At 39.5% G+C, this 17,910-nt stretch overlaps 1 protein-coding gene across 1 annotated transcript in view; it reads right to left on the bottom strand.

Annotated features, from left to right (window-relative positions):
- Positions 1–17,910, bottom strand: part of abca12 (ATP-binding cassette, sub-family A (ABC1), member 12) — a 57,346-nt gene that overhangs the window by 1,126 nt on the left and 38,310 nt on the right. The window contains exons 53-70 of the mRNA XM_085434258.1: positions 17,032–17,121; positions 15,914–16,001; positions 15,630–15,757; positions 14,830–14,917; positions 14,397–14,505; positions 12,542–12,596; positions 10,841–11,018; positions 10,589–10,704; positions 7,885–8,047; positions 7,482–7,735; positions 6,862–7,069; positions 6,119–6,228; positions 5,392–5,542; positions 2,734–2,868; positions 2,072–2,175; positions 1,700–1,792; positions 1,347–1,452; positions 239–376 (exon numbers count right to left, since the gene is read on the bottom strand). Coding sequence (XP_085290384.1) covers positions 239–376; positions 1,347–1,452; positions 1,700–1,792; positions 2,072–2,175; positions 2,734–2,868; positions 5,392–5,542; positions 6,119–6,228; positions 6,862–7,069; positions 7,482–7,735; positions 7,885–8,047; positions 10,589–10,704; positions 10,841–11,018; positions 12,542–12,596; positions 14,397–14,505; positions 14,830–14,917; positions 15,630–15,757; positions 15,914–16,001; positions 17,032–17,121 — 2,314 coding nt within the window. The remainder of the gene's footprint in view (positions 1–238; positions 377–1,346; positions 1,453–1,699; positions 1,793–2,071; positions 2,176–2,733; positions 2,869–5,391; positions 5,543–6,118; positions 6,229–6,861; positions 7,070–7,481; positions 7,736–7,884; positions 8,048–10,588; positions 10,705–10,840; positions 11,019–12,541; positions 12,597–14,396; positions 14,506–14,829; positions 14,918–15,629; positions 15,758–15,913; positions 16,002–17,031; positions 17,122–17,910) is intronic.

Genomic DNA, 17,910 nt, shown 5'->3' with positions numbered 1-17,910 from the left:
ATTTATTTTCCCTCAGGCCTCCCCTCTGTCAGTTTCCCTCTGCCTCTTTTAAACTTTCTCTTTCTCTGTCTTTCACTCCCACTCAGCTTTCTTGTGTCCCTGCTTCTTTTCCCACCTCTCTTCTTCTCTCACTCCCCGTCGCTTTTTTCTGTCCCTTGCCACCATCAACCCACACCTACAAAAACCTCACACTAGTTCTTCCCCTCTCTCAGTTTATGTTGTCTCTTTTTTTTCTCACCTCATCCAGTGTGGTCTGGCTCACAGAGAAGTGCTTGATCTGCAGAGCAGTCTTGTTGGACTCCAGCTGGTCGAAAATGTCAGCCAAACCTCCAGGAGCAAATGGGACGTGGTACTCCACCACAGCCGAGTGCTGGTCCTGTGTGTTGGAAAAGGATGCCAAATGTGAGGTAAAAAGTTAAAAGAAAGTGCTCGTTCTTCTTTAACTATAATTTGATTCTTGCACTTGTATGAAGAAAATAAAATCCTTCTTAATCTTACAATGCTGCAAACATTATTTTGGGGGTAGAAAATCTACTTTTTTTTTTAAATACTGTATACGCACTGTACTTTTGGTAAGGGCTCTGGGCACAGCAGGTTCTTATATAATGAGTTTCCTTCTATTCTTAGCTGAGCAAGTCAGCATTATAATGAAGAAAAGTCCACATGGGCAGCGAGGTATCAGACAAAGTTCATTTTTTATAGATTCTTTAATGGTGCACTGATCATTATTATCATATTAACACTGATTCAAACGTGTACAGGGAACACGGTTAATCACAGTGACAAATACACAAAATGATCACCCAGCTCGGAAGGTAACCCCATGCTTAAATGACTGATTTAGCGCTTTCACGGGCAACAACTTTGCTATTTTGGTTCACTCCCACATTCCCTCAGGAGTTGGTGAAGAGTGAGGCAGACAGAAACATGACACCAAATTAGTGCTTATGCTGATTCATGTCTGCTGGATGTGTAAATAAGCAACTGTTTGCTAACACGTTTGCCTTAAACACTGACAAATATAGCCATATTTATATATCCATCTGTTATATATAATTATATACCAGAAACATAAACGATCTAAAAGACCTTGGAATACTGCCAGGATTTGTCACAATCACTGCATCTGTGGATTTATTATATTAGTTTGTTAGGCAAATAATAAAGGATGGAAATAATACCCAAAAAAGGCTCATAATTTAAGAGTATCTTGCCTTATTAATTATCAGTTGATCATTAATGCCTCGTGTACTTTAGAGTTTATAGTGTATATTTAAAAATATGCACAGAAAGTAGTCAAGAGTCCTTTTTTTACCAAGTACTCTTGACTGCTCTGGATAACTCACCTTGAGATAAGTGCTGGGGAATCTGCGCTGCATGAAGCTAGTGATTTTCCCTACGTCACAAGAGGCCTCAGCCAAGTACATCTTCACAGTGAACCCATTGCCAAACCTGCACAAGGGAGATTTTATGAACAAAGCAGAGTTCTTACATGTCTGAGGCATGGGGCTCTGGTGGTGGAGTGAGAGAGAGTGTGTGTGTGTGTGCGTGTGTGTGTGTGGTGGAGGGCACTGTTCTTACAAATTAAATTGAGCATTCAACTGCACAAAGGACCATGGGGGGCAAGAAAGAGAGGCAGTGGAGACAGGGTGTGGAGAGCAGTAATGGCAGGGTTGTAGGATGAGGAGAGGTCACTAACCTGTTCTTAATGTGCTGCAGGGAGCCCAGGCATCGGAACTGACCTTTCACCATGATGGCAAGACGACTGCACAGTGCCTCACATTCCTCCATGCTGAGATTTGGAGACAAGGAGGGAAAGATAAAAGGTCATACAAAGGTCCATTAGGACAAAAGTAATTACCCATGCCAGCTGTCACACAGAAATATATATATATATATATATATATATATATATACATACACATACACACATATATATGTTATTACATTTGTTATCAAGAGTATGCTGTGGGAAAAAGATTGAATGGCTTTGTCCTAGAATGCTAATCATCTCTGCACAAATCTCTCCTTTGTGCTGAGGTCATATAATGGGTGCATGATATCTTCTAACCTGTGGGATGTGAGAACCACAGCACACTTTCCTTTCACTTCCTCAGAGATGATTTTCCATAGGTGACGCTTAGTACGAGGGTCCATGCCAGAGCTTGGCTCATCCTGTGGATAACGGAGGAATGAGACAAGAATAGAGGAATGGTCAAAACAGCATAAAGGCATCAAATGAAAACATGGAAGGCAGCATGTAGCAAACACAGCGTAGTGCATACAGTAGAGGGAAGGGCACAGCAAAGAAGAGAGAGTAAACACATATATAAATGCAAAATAGGAATGGGGATGGGAGGTCCAGTGTTGCATGCAGAGCAAACAACAGAGAAATGAAGACAAATCAAACAAGGGAGCACTGGTTACTGAAGAAAACACGGGGAGGAAAAGGGAATAGCTGAAGACAAAAAGGGATGGAAAAAGAGAGAGAGGATTTGATGGAGACATAGGCACAAACAAACTTAAAAGCTACAGGCAAGACCCCTCGGGTAAGCTTGGGTAAGCAGACTAATTAACTATATGCGATCTGTCAAGTCTAAGTGATCGATATCTGCTTTCCTTCAAAGACCATTTCAGGAAGAACGGTGCAGAGTTAGTTTAATATTTGTTGTCTGGTGACTTGTTAGGAAATTAAATGTGCAGCTACAGCAGTGTGAACAGGTGTGTTCTCACCAGGAGAAGGATTTGTGGATTCCCGATGAGAGCCAGCGCTGTAGAGAGCTTCCTTCGGGTGCCACAACTGTAACCGTCGGTAATGATGTTTCTGTGGTAGTTGAGCTGCAGCCTCTTCAGTAGGTAGTTCACCAGCTACAGAGGAAACATGCAGGGGATTACAAAGTGGATGGACAAAATAACAAACAGCACACGTGAGAGGACTCTAGTTTGGCATTCACTAATCCCAGCCAGAATGTGACTACACAGATAGGTTACATTGTAATAATTTTTTATTAGCAGTCTGTTTTCTTTTTTAATTGGTGGTGCAGCACCAGTGGTCAAAGCAAATCATTTATTTATTACTGCATGGACTACCACCTGTAATCTTCTTTTTAGACACTTTACATGCTAAGTGATAAGCACGAGATTAATGATAGAAAACAACAATAATTAAAGGTAATAAAATTTGCTTTGCCTTTTTCCATCCATGTTTATATCAGAAGCAGAATACTTTATTAATCCCTAAAGAAATTATGTTATGTATGCTCTTTATGTATTATATATATCTGAATGTAGATCATGGAAATGTCCAAACACCGTCTGTTGTAAACTGCTAATCATTGCAGGGGATGTGTAATGGTCTTTCAGTGATGTAACAGGAGTCGATAGGTCTAATGATTGCTCCTCGTGGCTGTTTGACCCCCTGCCTTCACCCCAAAGCAAAATGAGACAGTGTTATAGACTACCATGCTGCTCCTAGCTTCAGCCACATGATAAAGCTTCAAACAGTTGCTGTTCCTTAACAGCCAAATCACAACTGCAGTCACTTCAAGACGCTTTATATTGTAAGGTAGAGACTCTAAGATAATGCAAAGAACTCAACTGGAGACCCTCAGTGGAGATCTAATATATAACTACACATACTTGTTTTCACAACAGGAAAATATAGATTTACATGATAAAAGGTAAAGGTGGATACTATTTCTTACTGCCAATTTTATATTCCTGTTACACGTGTAACCGCTTTCTCCCATTTCGTCCAGTACAGCCACACAACAAATAACTAAGGTATCTATCTATTCCACTTCCATGAATATTTAATTATGTTTGTACAGCAGTGATGACTTTACACTGTGACTTTATTCTATCTAAACTCTATGCAGTCCCGGGGCTGCAGAAGCTGATGCAGTATAATCCATTTGGTGCATGGCAGTTGATCCTGTGTGTTAAACCCAGCAGGGATCAAAAACCCTTAATGACTTATAAACATTTCAGTCACTTAAAACTCTTCAAGGCTTCCCTGTTAATCAAATAAAATAGTGTGCTGTAAATACAACTACATTTTCAAATAGCTTAAAGTGATTTCCCATTGGTAGGCTTTAGTCTTTTTCCCATTAGTTGGCAAATTTGGAAACCAGATCGATGAAGCAAGTTAATGCAATAGATACCTTCACATAGAGTCTCTGCTGTTTCTCTGTAAGACAATTCGCCTTTTGTCTAGAGTTTTCATTACCATTCACTGTTTTTAAAAGTTTTATACTAGACAATTTCATACTAGACAAATACACAGTATTTTGTTATGTGAATGATAAAGACTGGTAACATAGACTATTCCTCATGCAGCAGGTTCAAATCAAAATATGATGTTTTTATGTTCTCTCATAAAAGCTGCTTTCTATCACCTTTGATGTTACAGCTCATTAAGCCAACAAAACCATGTCAATGAAAAATGACCCCATTAAGGCCTGTCTCATTATGCACAGCTAGGGATCTGTCAGTAGGAGACAACATAAGAGGAACTCTATATATAACCTCAGCTTTGAGAATTAGCCTGATGCTGCTGCAGTTGCCATTATAACCATTGTTGTCAGTATACCGACCGGAGAGGAGGGGCTGTAACAACAGCAGTGAGGGTGATTAGTGTCAGACAGATCCATTTCTGTGCTTTACTGTCTGTGTAAGCATGTGTATCTATGTGCAGCACTCTTGGTAATGTGCGTGCTCAATTCTGTTGGTAAAATGCCTGAGACTGTCAGAGACAATGTTTTTGTTGTTCTTCATTCTGACCTCAAAATGGTGCAAAGAAAGAGAAAAAAGCAGACAGCGCTTACAGCTTGTCATGATATTTTCCACAATTTTTCACACTCCTAAGAGCTGCTTATTTTTGTTCTTCTCTGTCTTTCAAAAAAGAAATATTGATGGGATATTGATATTGAGCACACATCACGTGCTGATTGGTTGCTCTGCAGAGTCCTCTAATAAGCAGACACACTCAGCAATCACCACAGAAGCAAGATTGATTAGGTCTCAGGAATGATAAATGAGAAGATTGAGGCTTAAGTGGCATGTCAAATAAGATTCTCCCGTCATAAAAGCAGAATTTAAATATACATTTTTCCGCAGTAATGCATACTACATCAGCTCACTTCTGATGTTTGGACTGCGCAAGCTGACAACAAAAGCTTTTTCATTTCGCTACAGATTCTACAGCTTTCATCACACATCATTCATTGCTGCACACTTTCTGATTCAGTATGCATAGGAGCAGCATCAGCTTCTAGTCCTGCGCTGGAAGTGCACCTTTGAATTTATATCAGATCCCGTGTCACTTTTTGAATGCTATTGTCACTTGGCAAAGTGACAATAGGCACCACTGCGTCTGCAGCTCTTCCTTACCCGGTCTGTCTCCCACTTTGAGATGCCACGTATGCGAGCATAGAAGTACAAATGCTCTTCTCCAGTGAGCAAATCATCCAGTGCATCCACTTGAGGACAGTAGCCGATGTTAATTCCTTGTTTCTGGCACTCCATGATGTCTACCAAATGTCTGGGGGGAAAACACACACAAAGAAAGATTTTCTTAAGCAGCATTCACCACATGATGTGGGACAGGCATGTAGGGTGTTTCAGAGGATCTGCTGTCTGTGGGGTGCTATCTAGCTTGCTAATATCCACTTTATATACTGACAACACAGCAGGACTGTACATTGCTACTTGTATGAAAGCTCTTCAGATACATCTTTAAGATAAAATTGCTAGTTTCTAAATCCCAAAACTATCATATTCAAATTTTCCCCAATAAAAAATTAATAACATCCCTCATATGTGAATGATTGCATTACGTAATTAAATTTTGGAATTACCTATGCACCTGTACCAATAAAATGAAATTCTTTCTTGTAAATGTTTAATTCTATAAGTCATCTTTATTTTGCTGGAATGTGTACATACTTATCCTGACATCTCTGCATCACTTTAGTGTGCAGCTAAAATGCAAGAGTGGTCATAAAAACACAACTATTCCCGCTAAGTTAATCCAGCGGTGGAAGAAGGGGGTAATAAAGAAAAACAGATTAAATACAAACATGCACTAGGCAACATTCACATGTTACATAAAGCTTACCCATCCCAGTCCTTGATCTGTGCAGTGCCATCAGTGGGGCTAACGTCTCCAGTCAACATCTTGAAGGTGGTAGTTTTTCCTGCTCCGTTCACTCCCAGCAAGCCAAAGCACTAAAAATAAACACTAGTTTCTTAGTAACTTCAAGCATTTTGCTATTATGCAGTATTGTGACGTAAAGCTGGGCTCTTTAAAGATTAGCCAGGTCAGTATTTAGTGCTGCAAAACTATGTAAAAAAGAAGTGTGTCCAAAGAAAACTTTTTCATACAACCAGACATCTGAAGTAATAGAATAAAAATGACTCGGATCAAAGACTGGACTGAAATTGGTCAAAATAAAATAAAGGCTTTGAGAGTAAATTAAAACGACAGCTTAAAATGATCACTTTTTACTGACTGCAGAAGAATATGAAAATGCTGGCCCGTCTTTTTAGTCCATATTAAAATGTACAATATTGTACATGCTTGTTATAGCCGCCAACAGTGGCTCCAAATCCTCAGCTGTGTTAATAACAGTAGGCTGTTGGTATTTTAAATTAATTGCAATCTTTGACGAGTCCATTGCACACAGCGACTAGTACCACCGTACAGCTCTTCAGAAATAACAAAACAGAGGCTGTGTGATTTCTGGGTAATTATAGAGTTATGCTGCTGCCATAAGAGATTAGACATTATTACACAATACCCTCTTGCCTTAGAACAGCTTTACTATATTAGTATTCTGTGCTCCTGCCTCTGAGGCTTACCTCTCCTGCAGGGATGCCCACAGACAGATTCTTGACAGCGTGGACCTTCTTAGTGAGGTGTTGATAGATCTTTGTGAGCCGGTTGACTTGCAGTATGTCTGAGCTAGCTGCTCCACTGGCCACTCTGAGATGCTCAGATACCACATCCTCATCCTGATCATCATCATAAGCTGCCTGAGGCACAGTCTTGATGTAGCAAATTAGACGCCTATAATACAGAAAGGTTGTTGTTTTGTTTTTAAATAAGTGCAAGGCATTCTAGTTAATATAAATGCTTTATCACCCCCCGTCCCTGCCACAAAAAAATAAAAATAAATAAAATCACCAAAATCTTGGCCCACTTAGAATAAAAAAAATCTAATTTTACTTGCAATTGTCTTCTCTAATTACTTAATGTTGCTCTGTTGCATATTTAACCACCCGGTTGCATATTATCTGCATTTATTACATCTCATTTTCAGATTTTTGGCTACAAGAAGACTGCTTTATCAGTGTTAGCAGAAAACACATCTTGTGCATTTGCAAGTCCATCCTACCTTTAAAGAAAGCAAATGAAACTGATCTCAGTTAAAGATTCTGTGAATGTATATTCTCCTTTATATTATTTCTGTGTTTCTCACCTGACTTTGCGCATTAGAGATTTGTTGATCAAAAGACGCAGCGTGAAGAAGACCAGGCCCTGGATGATGGAGGAGATGAACATCCATCCCAGAGCTTCTGTGGAGAATGGGTTCTTATAGGCATCGACTCCATAGCCACTGAGAATCTGGACCTCTATGTCACCTCTGGCCAGTTCCATCAGCCCATTCCCAAAGCTGAACTGGGGGAAGATGAGGAAGGCGTAGCTCAGCTTCTGGAAGATTTTCTGGATTGCCTACAGGAGAGAAGCACAGACGAGGGGACAAGATCTGAGGATGTGAAACTGAGTTTAACTGAGCTCATCTTGAATTCTTCACTCTCCTGTCAATGGACAAGCAAGGTATGTTTTCTAAGTTTCCCCCTGATTCTTACAGTTAATCTTACCTCAGGATTATGCATTGATATTTGACCCAGAAAGTAGAGGATGCAGGTGGTCAAGATGGTGTTGACACTGATGAAGAGGTTGATGCACACGTAGCTGATAAAGGCCATCTCTGCATCCCTGAAGATCCCGGCAAACAGATACATCCATGGGAAGGTGGAAAACCTGAGATGACAGAATAATCGCATTTTAAACTTAAAAAAATAACTCCACAGATGCACTTCAAAGCTGCGGTAACATGGTTGGGTTGGTTTGAAATACAGAAAACAGTCAGAAGGTTATAACATAAAATTAATAGAGAAATTGTGCAGTTTTGCTTACAAATGCACCTTCTAAAATATAGGCTTGTCTGAAGAGAGCCAGACAGAGTAGCTATGAGCCTTAAGAAAAAGAAGCCAGCAAAGAATACTGAAAAGAGAAGGTGGAATATACCACGCTACAATGAGGGTAAACATTCAGTCATGAAGCCAAAATAGAGGAAGATAAATGACTTCTCCCTATATTCCCTCGCATAATCTGTTTGTCCATTTGATTGGTAAGTCTGGGTCAGCAATACAGAGAGTAAGAGAAGGAAGGGAGAAAGAAATGAAAAAAAAAAGAGCAGTGTGGGAAATGAAACAGACAGACACAAACAGATAGAGCCAGACAGAGACAAAGCATCTGCATGCTTTGCCCAAAAAAAGTGCTTGGTAGGCAAGTGTGGGTGCCAAGCCATGACAAGGAACAGAAGCAAGAAGGCTGAACACCAGACCAGGTGGGTGCAGCCTGACAGATGGAGCACTGTGATTACTCATTGCTTGGGAAGGAGACATCTGTCTGATAAATGAGAAGCAGAGTCCTGACTTGGCTTTCTAAAATCTAGGGCTCAGGACTAGGCCTCCAAACAACAACGGCAAACACAAGAGTGTAAACCTCAGCAGCAGCTCGGGGATTGATGTAAATAATCCCAGTAATTCAGATGAGGCGAAACATGACACATCAGGGGTTTTGATACCATCCCCAAATCTAAATCTCTTTGTCAGACTGAACTGAAACCTTTGTATTTCGAGATTATAGCTAACCTCTGTCTCATACTAAGTCATTCTGTTATTGCCATAAGCCCTGTTGCTTCCTGATTCCCCCCTTTCTCCCTCTCTGGTGTCTTTGCCTTGAATGGGATAAACACGTTAGTAGTGATTTTCCATTAGCATTGCAGTCCTACTGCCATCTGTCTTAGCAAGAAATTCACAATAAACTTTTTTGCAGCATTTGCTCGTCCTTATGCTCTGCGCTGTAAATCCAACCTACTGGCACAGAATTGCAGTGCATGTGTGGAGATGGGCTTTTGAAAATGTATAAACCTTTCAATGATTGCTTGACTTTGGAAAGTCCTCTGCAAGAAATGTATTGTGCATTTGAATGAATCAGTATTTTCCCTGTTTGACTCCTTGGATGAGCTGGGTTCATGTTGAGGGTGATGGGCCTGCTGCAAGCATAAAGCACCATTCAATGAATAGGTTTGGTTTAGAGCAGTGCAGATGCTTCTGGAAACTTCACACACTTCCTGCTGTTGTCTCAGCAGGGCAACAGCCAGAACAACACATTCACCATCTCTATGACAGATTTGATGCGGTTCCCTTAAAACATTTTTTATAAACATGTCCATCATTCAGTGTGGTTCAGGTTGAAAATAAACTCAGAGGTAAGTAAAAATAGTTACAGTACTGTGCAAAAGTTTTAGGCAGGTGTGAAAAAATGCTGGAAACAAAGAATGTTTTCAGAAATATAAATGATTGTTTACTGGCCACAAATGTATCCTGCAGCAGGACGATGACCCCATTTAGAAATCATTAAGAACTATCTTCAGCACAAAGAAGAACAAGAAGTACTGGAAGTGATGGTATGGTCCCCGCAGTGCTCTGATCTCAACATCATCAAATATGTCTGGGAGTACATGAAGATACAGAAAGATGTGAGGACGCCTACATCCACAGAAGATCTCTGTTTAGTTCCCCAAGATGTTTGGAACAACCAACCAGCCGAGATCCTTCAAAAACTGTGTGCAAGTGTACCTAGAAGAATTGATGCTATTTTGAAGGCAAAGGGTGGTCACACCAGATATAGATTTGACTTAGATTTCTCTTGTCCATTCACTGCATTTTGTTGATTGATGAAAATAAAAGATTATTAAACTTCCATTTTTGAAAGCCTTCTTTGTTTACAGCATTTTTTCCTGCACAATACTGTATATTGCAACTAAAAGTGGCATAAGCAGTCATTACAGTACAGACCATTATCCAAGTGAACATTTAGGCCATTAGAAGTCTCTTTAATTTCCCTCTTTATGAAGTGGTAGCAAATATTACCTGCACTAAACCTTTCAATCTGACTGCTTGTCTAACTGCTACTTTGCTATTGTGTTGCATCCATATTTTGTGACACTATCATGTGCTCTGACTTTAGCCATTAGTAAGTATTAAAATATTATATGACAGAATGATACCCAAATTAAGTTAAAATAAAATAAATGTTTGCTTTCATAATGGAAAACAATCAAGTAGTATAGCTACTGTAGAGAGAACAATCTCTAAAAGATTGTCCTTCAAAGTTTTCAGCCACACGAAGGACTGGTTCATTATCAAATACATTTTTGTCAACAATATACACTCCAGTACAACTACAATGTGACTACAATTAGTGAATCTACTTTTTTTCAAAGTTACTGACCCAAAGAGCACCAGGAGGAGAGTGACGGCACCCAAATTTTGGCGTTCTGTAAATGCTGGAATCTGGAAGGCAGCAATCACAACAACGGTCGCAGCTACGGGGACCAAATAGATGACCTATGGAAAAAGGTGGGGCACAATGCAGCAACAGAAAGTCACTTCGTTTAATAACTTTTGAAAAAGATATATGGATGAAATTAAGTTGAACACATGGTTTTCAATATTGTAACCAATTAAAGAAATACGACGTTACCATGTCATAGATGAAGTTTACAATCCAGTAGAAGGACTCGCTGATGCCAGCAATGTGCTGAAGCCTCTTGGACCCTTTTTGGTGCTCAGTGACTTCATAGAGGGCAAAACTGGCTGTTGTAATTGAGAAGCCTGTGAGCACGCACAGAGCCACAAGGATGTGAAGCACTCCCTGGACACTGTGAAGAAAAGATCATCCAGGTGATGTGATTAAATACCATTAACCATTGAGTTATCATGAATAATGCACTTATCATGTTACTGGGCCATGTATTTATTGTGTTGTGTTTTTATTTTTTTGTTCTGTTCTTTTGAATTAAAACTACTACAATAGCAACAACAAACGGTGCAGAAGAGTGAATATAAACTGGCGTTCAACCAGGTGTATGTATTTTCTGAAAATACTAGCTCATTTTAACCAGAATTATCATATTATTCCCTACTGGGACGTGACTCATTTGAACTACTGAGGAATCTCACAATGAATGGAATCCCATTAATAACAAACAGCTTTGTGAAAGAAAAAGAGATGCTTGCGAATCATCTTTGACAAGATAACAGCAAGAGAAACAGATCACTTCACGCAGAGAACAACTTCACACTGTACAGTCAGCATGCCAAGGGTGTTTCTGTGAGACTGCAGAGCCTATTGTCCAGATTAGACCCCAGAAATCCAGTTGAAGCTTTGATCCCCTCAGTTCGTCTTCTACTCAGCGTGTTCATTTAAACTTTCTTGATGCCAAGCCAGTACCTGTTCGTCTCCAGTGCTCTCTCGCCTACCCTGCACGCAACTGAACTACTTTTACCACTCCCCTCTGGCTGGGGCACAACACCTCAAACTAAACACAATGAACTGCACGAAGCTGAAAAGAGGATGAAGATGAAGCTGGCAGAGTGTCTGAGTGAGAAGGAGTGAGAACAACAGAAAGGGACATGTGGTGGGCGTTTCAGGGCAGCACTAACTACAGAGGATAGTCAGGAGCGACAGCTACAGAGCAGGCTTGTTATCAAGACAGCCAGCATAGCCTTAGATTTTCTCTCATGGGCAAAGCTACTATATTGTGAGAATCAAGACATTTAGAGTAATAAGTCTGCTGTATCTTTAACACAGCTCAGGGCAAATCAATACATCTAGTAAGGAAGCCTAATATCACCCATTCAGCTGCTACAGCATCTCAGCAGACTACACCTATTAAAGTTTTACACAGACACTGAACATAAATGTGACATATGTGGAAAAACTGACCAATAACTCTAAAATTGCCAGTAAGATGCTTAGTAGTAATAAGGCTCTAGAGAGAACACAAGGTCAGTCCAATCCACTCTCAAAATGATGTATTTGATTTGCTCCTCTGGAACATGTGCACACATCCATTTAAACTAAATCTCTTTTCCACCTTTACCGAAATATTCATTCCAAAACATTCATTAAATTGGGACTCTGATCAATACTGTAAGCTTAAGGAAATCAATTTAGAAAATCAAATATGTATAAATAATTTTGTCATCTTTGCCCTGAATCCATCTTGAATTAGATGTAAAAAAAACAAAACAAAAACCCCCCCAAACACATAAACACATGATTAATTAGGGAACATTTTCACAGATTAAGATGCAAATACAGATCTATTTTTCTAAGATTATTTGTCTAGTAATGCACTAGCAGTCAATTCTGCAGAAGAATTTTAAGCATGACCCTTACACTATATCTTCATCATCCGCCCGTCCAAAATAGGGTTGGCTGTAAACTGAAATGGCTGTAACAGAAAGAAACAGAGTACTGTGTTAGCAAAAGAAAAACAACAGCATGCAAGCTATTTTTCAGCACAGGAAGCAAATGAGCAATGATATTCTCTTAGCCTAGGACACAGTCAATTGAAAAATATAGCGGAAGATGGTTTCATTTGCCAGTGCGCACAAAGGAAATTGAATTTTCTTTATCATTTTTCTGGGTCTTTGAGATGCTCAGAGACATGAACTGTAGCCCTACATATTTTGCATTTCCTGAAATAGGACTGTGAGTTCACCTACAGCACAGAAGCCCCAAAGCAGGCTGCGGGATTAGCATTACTCAAGACAACTTTGATGAAATTGATTAGTACCACTGCCTAAAACATCTGTAATTACTGATACTACAAGACGACTGCACTGAATTCAAATGTTCCCATACCTGGTTTGTGCATTTGCAATGATAATTAGGAAGAGTTTTACTAATAAGTATATTTATATGCAGAGATATTATTTATGTTGTCATAGTGGTTTGAAAATGGGCAAATACCCCCATTTTAGAGAACCTGAGCCTTTGAATTTGTGCCATTTCTTTTCTAAAAGAAGTCCCAAAACCTAAAAAGCAACTGTTCATGTTTGACGTGTAGTTCAACCGGCTAAACTAAAGAAATTGATTATCTATACTATGTTTAGTTCTAAGAGACTCAAGCTGAGCATGTGTTTTCAAATCAAATCTTCTAAAGGTGGACTATTAGGCAGGTGAGAAAATCAATGATTTCTGGGGGATGGGTGAGGAAAAACTTGAAATAAACAACACAGTTGCAGGTAAGAGTAATCTGAGTTTATGATCTGGACAGTAGTGTTTTTGTACAAATGCACCAGTGGGTAATTGTAGTCAGAAATCCTGCAAGAGTGAGTTGAAAAATTGGTTTGATGCAAACATCCAATGGGGCCCAACCCCAAAATTAAACTGTAGTACACAATGCAAAGGCTAGGATATAATTTTTAACAGATAAAGCAGTCACCTTGAAAAGCAATCTCCCTGGATCTCCACCCCGGACAACCCCTGCCACCGCTTTGAGTTTGCAGGTAACATTTAAATGGTTACACTTTACCCTCAAGCACTTTTATCATCCACTGGGGAATAAATGTGTGTGTGTGCCCGTTCTGCTATTCATACATGTTTTTATGAACAATTCTATATATGCATTTGTGTATGAGTGCATGACTGTGTACTCCTGCCTGCAGGCAGATGGTCAGGATAATACTCAGAAGCTGAAACAGTACTGAAAACGTGGGCCAGCCTCGTTTCTCTTTAGCAGATCTCCCCAGTGAGTGGCACTCATCGGTATTCACCATGCATAGTGATGTGAGCGTAAGGACACACAGCACCCCCTGGCTTTAATCCAGTGAAATGAACCATGAGTAAACACACTGTTTACAGCTTTCTTTACTGTATGTTTAGTATACAAAATGCACCGGGCTATCAGTGAGGGGCAGCTTTCTAATACTGATGTGCCTCTCTCCTGTGCAGTCATGTCTTTTTCAATCTCTGCCTTACCCTATCTTTGCAATAACCAGTGTTTTGTGCCTGAAGGCATAACATAACATAACATACATATATGGTACATTTTCTAAAACTCACTTTAATCACATTACAAATAAGAGTAAGCTGTGGCCAAAATCCATTTCAGTATTCCAAAAGTTAGATAAAACTGATGTTTGTTATTAATGCATTTCTTTGTACAGAATCCCCCATCAGTTGAAGTGACATCTCAAACATGTGTACTAAGACTTTTACTTTTTTTTCTTCACCAATTCTAGCTTACCATATTTGCGTGGATCCTTGTCTGCTGGCAGATTGGAGCGTAGGATGAAGTTGTTGAGGCTGTTTAAGTATGCTGGCATTGTGTGGTGACCCTCAGGGTTGAACCAGACCTACACAAGCAAAAACACAGACATGCATAAAAACGAACAACATTCACAACACTAGAGATCAGGAAATGTAGGTATACTATATATTAAAACAACAAAAACACTTTAATAACACAAAGAAGGCAGACGTCTTCATCTACGCTGGCACAATTCCTGCAGTAAAGCATATTTATGATGAAAATGATGGTGTAACAATTCAGCTCCATTTCCATGCACTGAGTAAACACGTTTGGTTAAGACATCAGGTTTTAACTCTTGACAACTAATCAGTACGGCAATTAATCTGATAATAAGAAAAGGGGCAGGGAAGCAGTGGGAGAACGTTACCTTAGACAGCGTACGGTTTTTGGGCACTGTTGTGATGTCCATTTTTAAGTCCGCTGGGAGTGGCATGCCAAAAGCAAAACCACCGTACCTGGAAAAACAAAACATTGACTAAAACAAGGAGCTTTGCTTGATACTGAGAAACTCGATGTAACGCACTGTGATTTTCACTTGGTTGTTTTGCTTTTAATCAAGAGTAAATTTTCAACATATGCAGATGAGAGAACCATTTCAGGGTAAAAGCACCCAAGCCCAAATTATAAGTATGATTACCATTATCAACAAGGTGCTAGAAACCAATTTGTGTCAAGCTGAGAAATCAGGAAAACTATACTTTTAGGCACTTACTAACTAGTTTTCATAATTAATTAGATTTCTGCACATCTTTCTTTGGTAAAACACCAGTCATTCCATGCAACTGAATACTGTGAAGACCATTTAAAGCCTCCCAGATGACTAACAAACTTTATTTCAGAGACTGCTTGCAGAATTCTGGAATTTCATTTAGGTCAATCGTTTCCTCTGAATTAATAAAAAAAATGAAATGAACGAAAAGATTTGCAAACGATTCCTAACTATCGTAGCTCATTTTAATGATGTAATGTTATGAAATATGATTTAAAATTCTGAGCAATATGCCACAGTATGCTGAAATTTGAATGTACTTGGACATTGCTTAATTCGGCTCATTTAATCAGAGAATACTTTGACTGCAACACAGGGTACAGTAAATTATCAGTGAGGCATGTATAAAAGTCTCACTGTGGCTTCATTAACCACATGGATATATTGGCTCCATTCACCTGTTCCTTATGAAGTCATTGGCTGTAGCCACTAGGTAGTTCTCCACATTGATGCCATTCAGATCATAAACAATCTGAGATGAAGGGATCTCCGTATGGGGGGGCTGGTAGTTGTCTTTGTCACAAATCTGCAGTGCAAAGAAAAGATAAATAAATATCTTCCCTTTTTCAAAAAAACATGAGCACAGGAAACACGTTTATGTGCTGACACACACACACACAAACACACAAGTGAGAACACAGAGAATCACTCAATCGCACTGTTCTCGGTGACCTAGTCTCACCTGTTCTTTCCGAGTGCATTTGCAGATGTTGAATCCTTTCGTGGTGTTTCCACTGGAGCTCCACTTGTTTGTGTTTCTTGTGCAGTCACTGAAAAAGAGGAAAAAGTTTCACCAAGTGAAATGAAGTGAGTTTGCAGTGAGCGGTACATACCACAACACTCTCCCTAGACACACCCCAGAAAATATTTTGAAAGTGAGGAGATATGATGGCCCGCTAAAAGAAAGAAAACTGTAAAATCTAAAACCGTTTATGAAGTAGCTGTAGGCTTACATGATTTTTGTGAGATCAGGATCTAAATCTTTCCTTTGATAACAGTTTTCAAAGCTGTTAATGTGTGCTGTAATATCATATTGTGTGAAATTTCTGTTTGTGTGGGCTGATGTTCAACTCCCACGCATTTTGCTCTCTGCCAAATGCTTTCAGGGACGCTCTGTGCAGATCAAAAACAGGTTGCAGCAATATTATTTGCATACACACCTGTTACTTTAGATTTCTAACACACACAAGTAACAATGATCATAATCAGAGGATGATGCAATATATTTTCTATATACCGGTATGTAAAAAAAAAAATGTAAATACAGTAATCAGTCATTGTCCTGCTGTAATTACTGGACATGATGAGCAGACATGCAGCCTCTTTTTCCATGACAGGGTCTCTCTCTCTCTCGCTCTCTCTGTCCCTTCTCTTTCTCTCACTCTCTTTTTTTATTTTCCTGAGAATTTTAAAATGCCTCTGAGGTCTGGTTCATGAGTGCCCACATTGATTTGAGTGCCTGCAAGGGGAAAATCTTCCCTATAAACACGGGGTGTTTACGGAATACAGATGATGCTCTCACATCGCAGAGTCCTGCTGCAGGCTTTCAGCCACATGCACTGAGCAGAGCAGCAGAGAAATTAAGAGTGGAGGGACAGGAGAGAGACCAGAGACAGCGACAGGAATTGCAGAGAGGAAAGCCTTGTAAAATAAAGATGGAAAGAGACTTGGATGAAGTGAAATATAAAAACGCTGTACATTTGACAAAGGCTTAAATACATAGAGAAAGCAAGTACAGGAATCAGCATGTCACTGATAAAAACAAACAAAAAAGATGTCATTAGTAGTATAATTACTTACAGGTTATCAGGCTTGTCAAGACAGGTGGTGTCCATCCCAGGGAATGACATCATGGTGTCTGCCAGACGCTGTGAGTTGGGATTCTGGTTGCTGTAGAATCAGAAAAGTGTTAGCCTTGACTCGGGAACGCCAGATATGTTACAATAAGAGGATATAACAGACACAAAGGTTTATTTCATGAGCATCCACTAAGCAGACTGCTAAAACTGATAGCCAGCCAGCCAGATTTTACTTAATTTATGTGATGATTTGAGGGCTAAGGATCAACAGCATTTAACTAATGGTTACTAATGTAACCATTAGAATGGCTTCTCTGAGCAACTAGAGAAAGAATGAGGACATTTGACTTGTCACTTTAAATTTAAGTAGATTTGTTTTATTTACCATTCCTTGCCTTAAAACGCACACAAGTAGCCTCATAAATAAAAATCATATTACATTTGCATCACTCTTAGAAAAAACTAAGAAAACACAGTGTTCCGGGAAAGTTCCAAAAATGTTGAAACGCTGAAGCATCTCTGACCCTAAACTACCTATAACCTTCTTCTGCACTGCGAAAAAAACACTGTTTCTGAGATGAATAATTAATTATCATTTTCAATCCCTTTTGTATAGCAAACTAAAGAGGACTGGGAGGAGCATCCATACGGTCTCTGATACAGTTTGGCACCTCAGCATTTTCTCTCTTGCTACATATCTCCTTGATCAAACAACAGCAGATCGGGAGGATGAAGACATCTTGCAATCTCCTGACACTCCTAATCTCTCTTCCTTTGATCTCACATTGTAGCCGTCTTCATCGCAAACATCTCTTACCCTCACATAGTCTCTTGTGCTCTCGCATTTTAAGGTCCACATGCCCTTCAACAAACTACAGAA

The sequence above is a fragment of the Copadichromis virginalis genome, linkage group LG16 (genome assembly GCF_057382275.1).
Source record: "Copadichromis virginalis isolate Kocher_CV1m ecotype Utaka linkage group LG16, C_Virginalis_male_GT1.1, whole genome shotgun sequence".
NCBI lineage: Eukaryota > Metazoa > Chordata > Actinopteri > Cichliformes > Cichlidae > Copadichromis > Copadichromis virginalis.
This window is presented reverse-complemented; position numbering and strand designations above follow the sequence as displayed.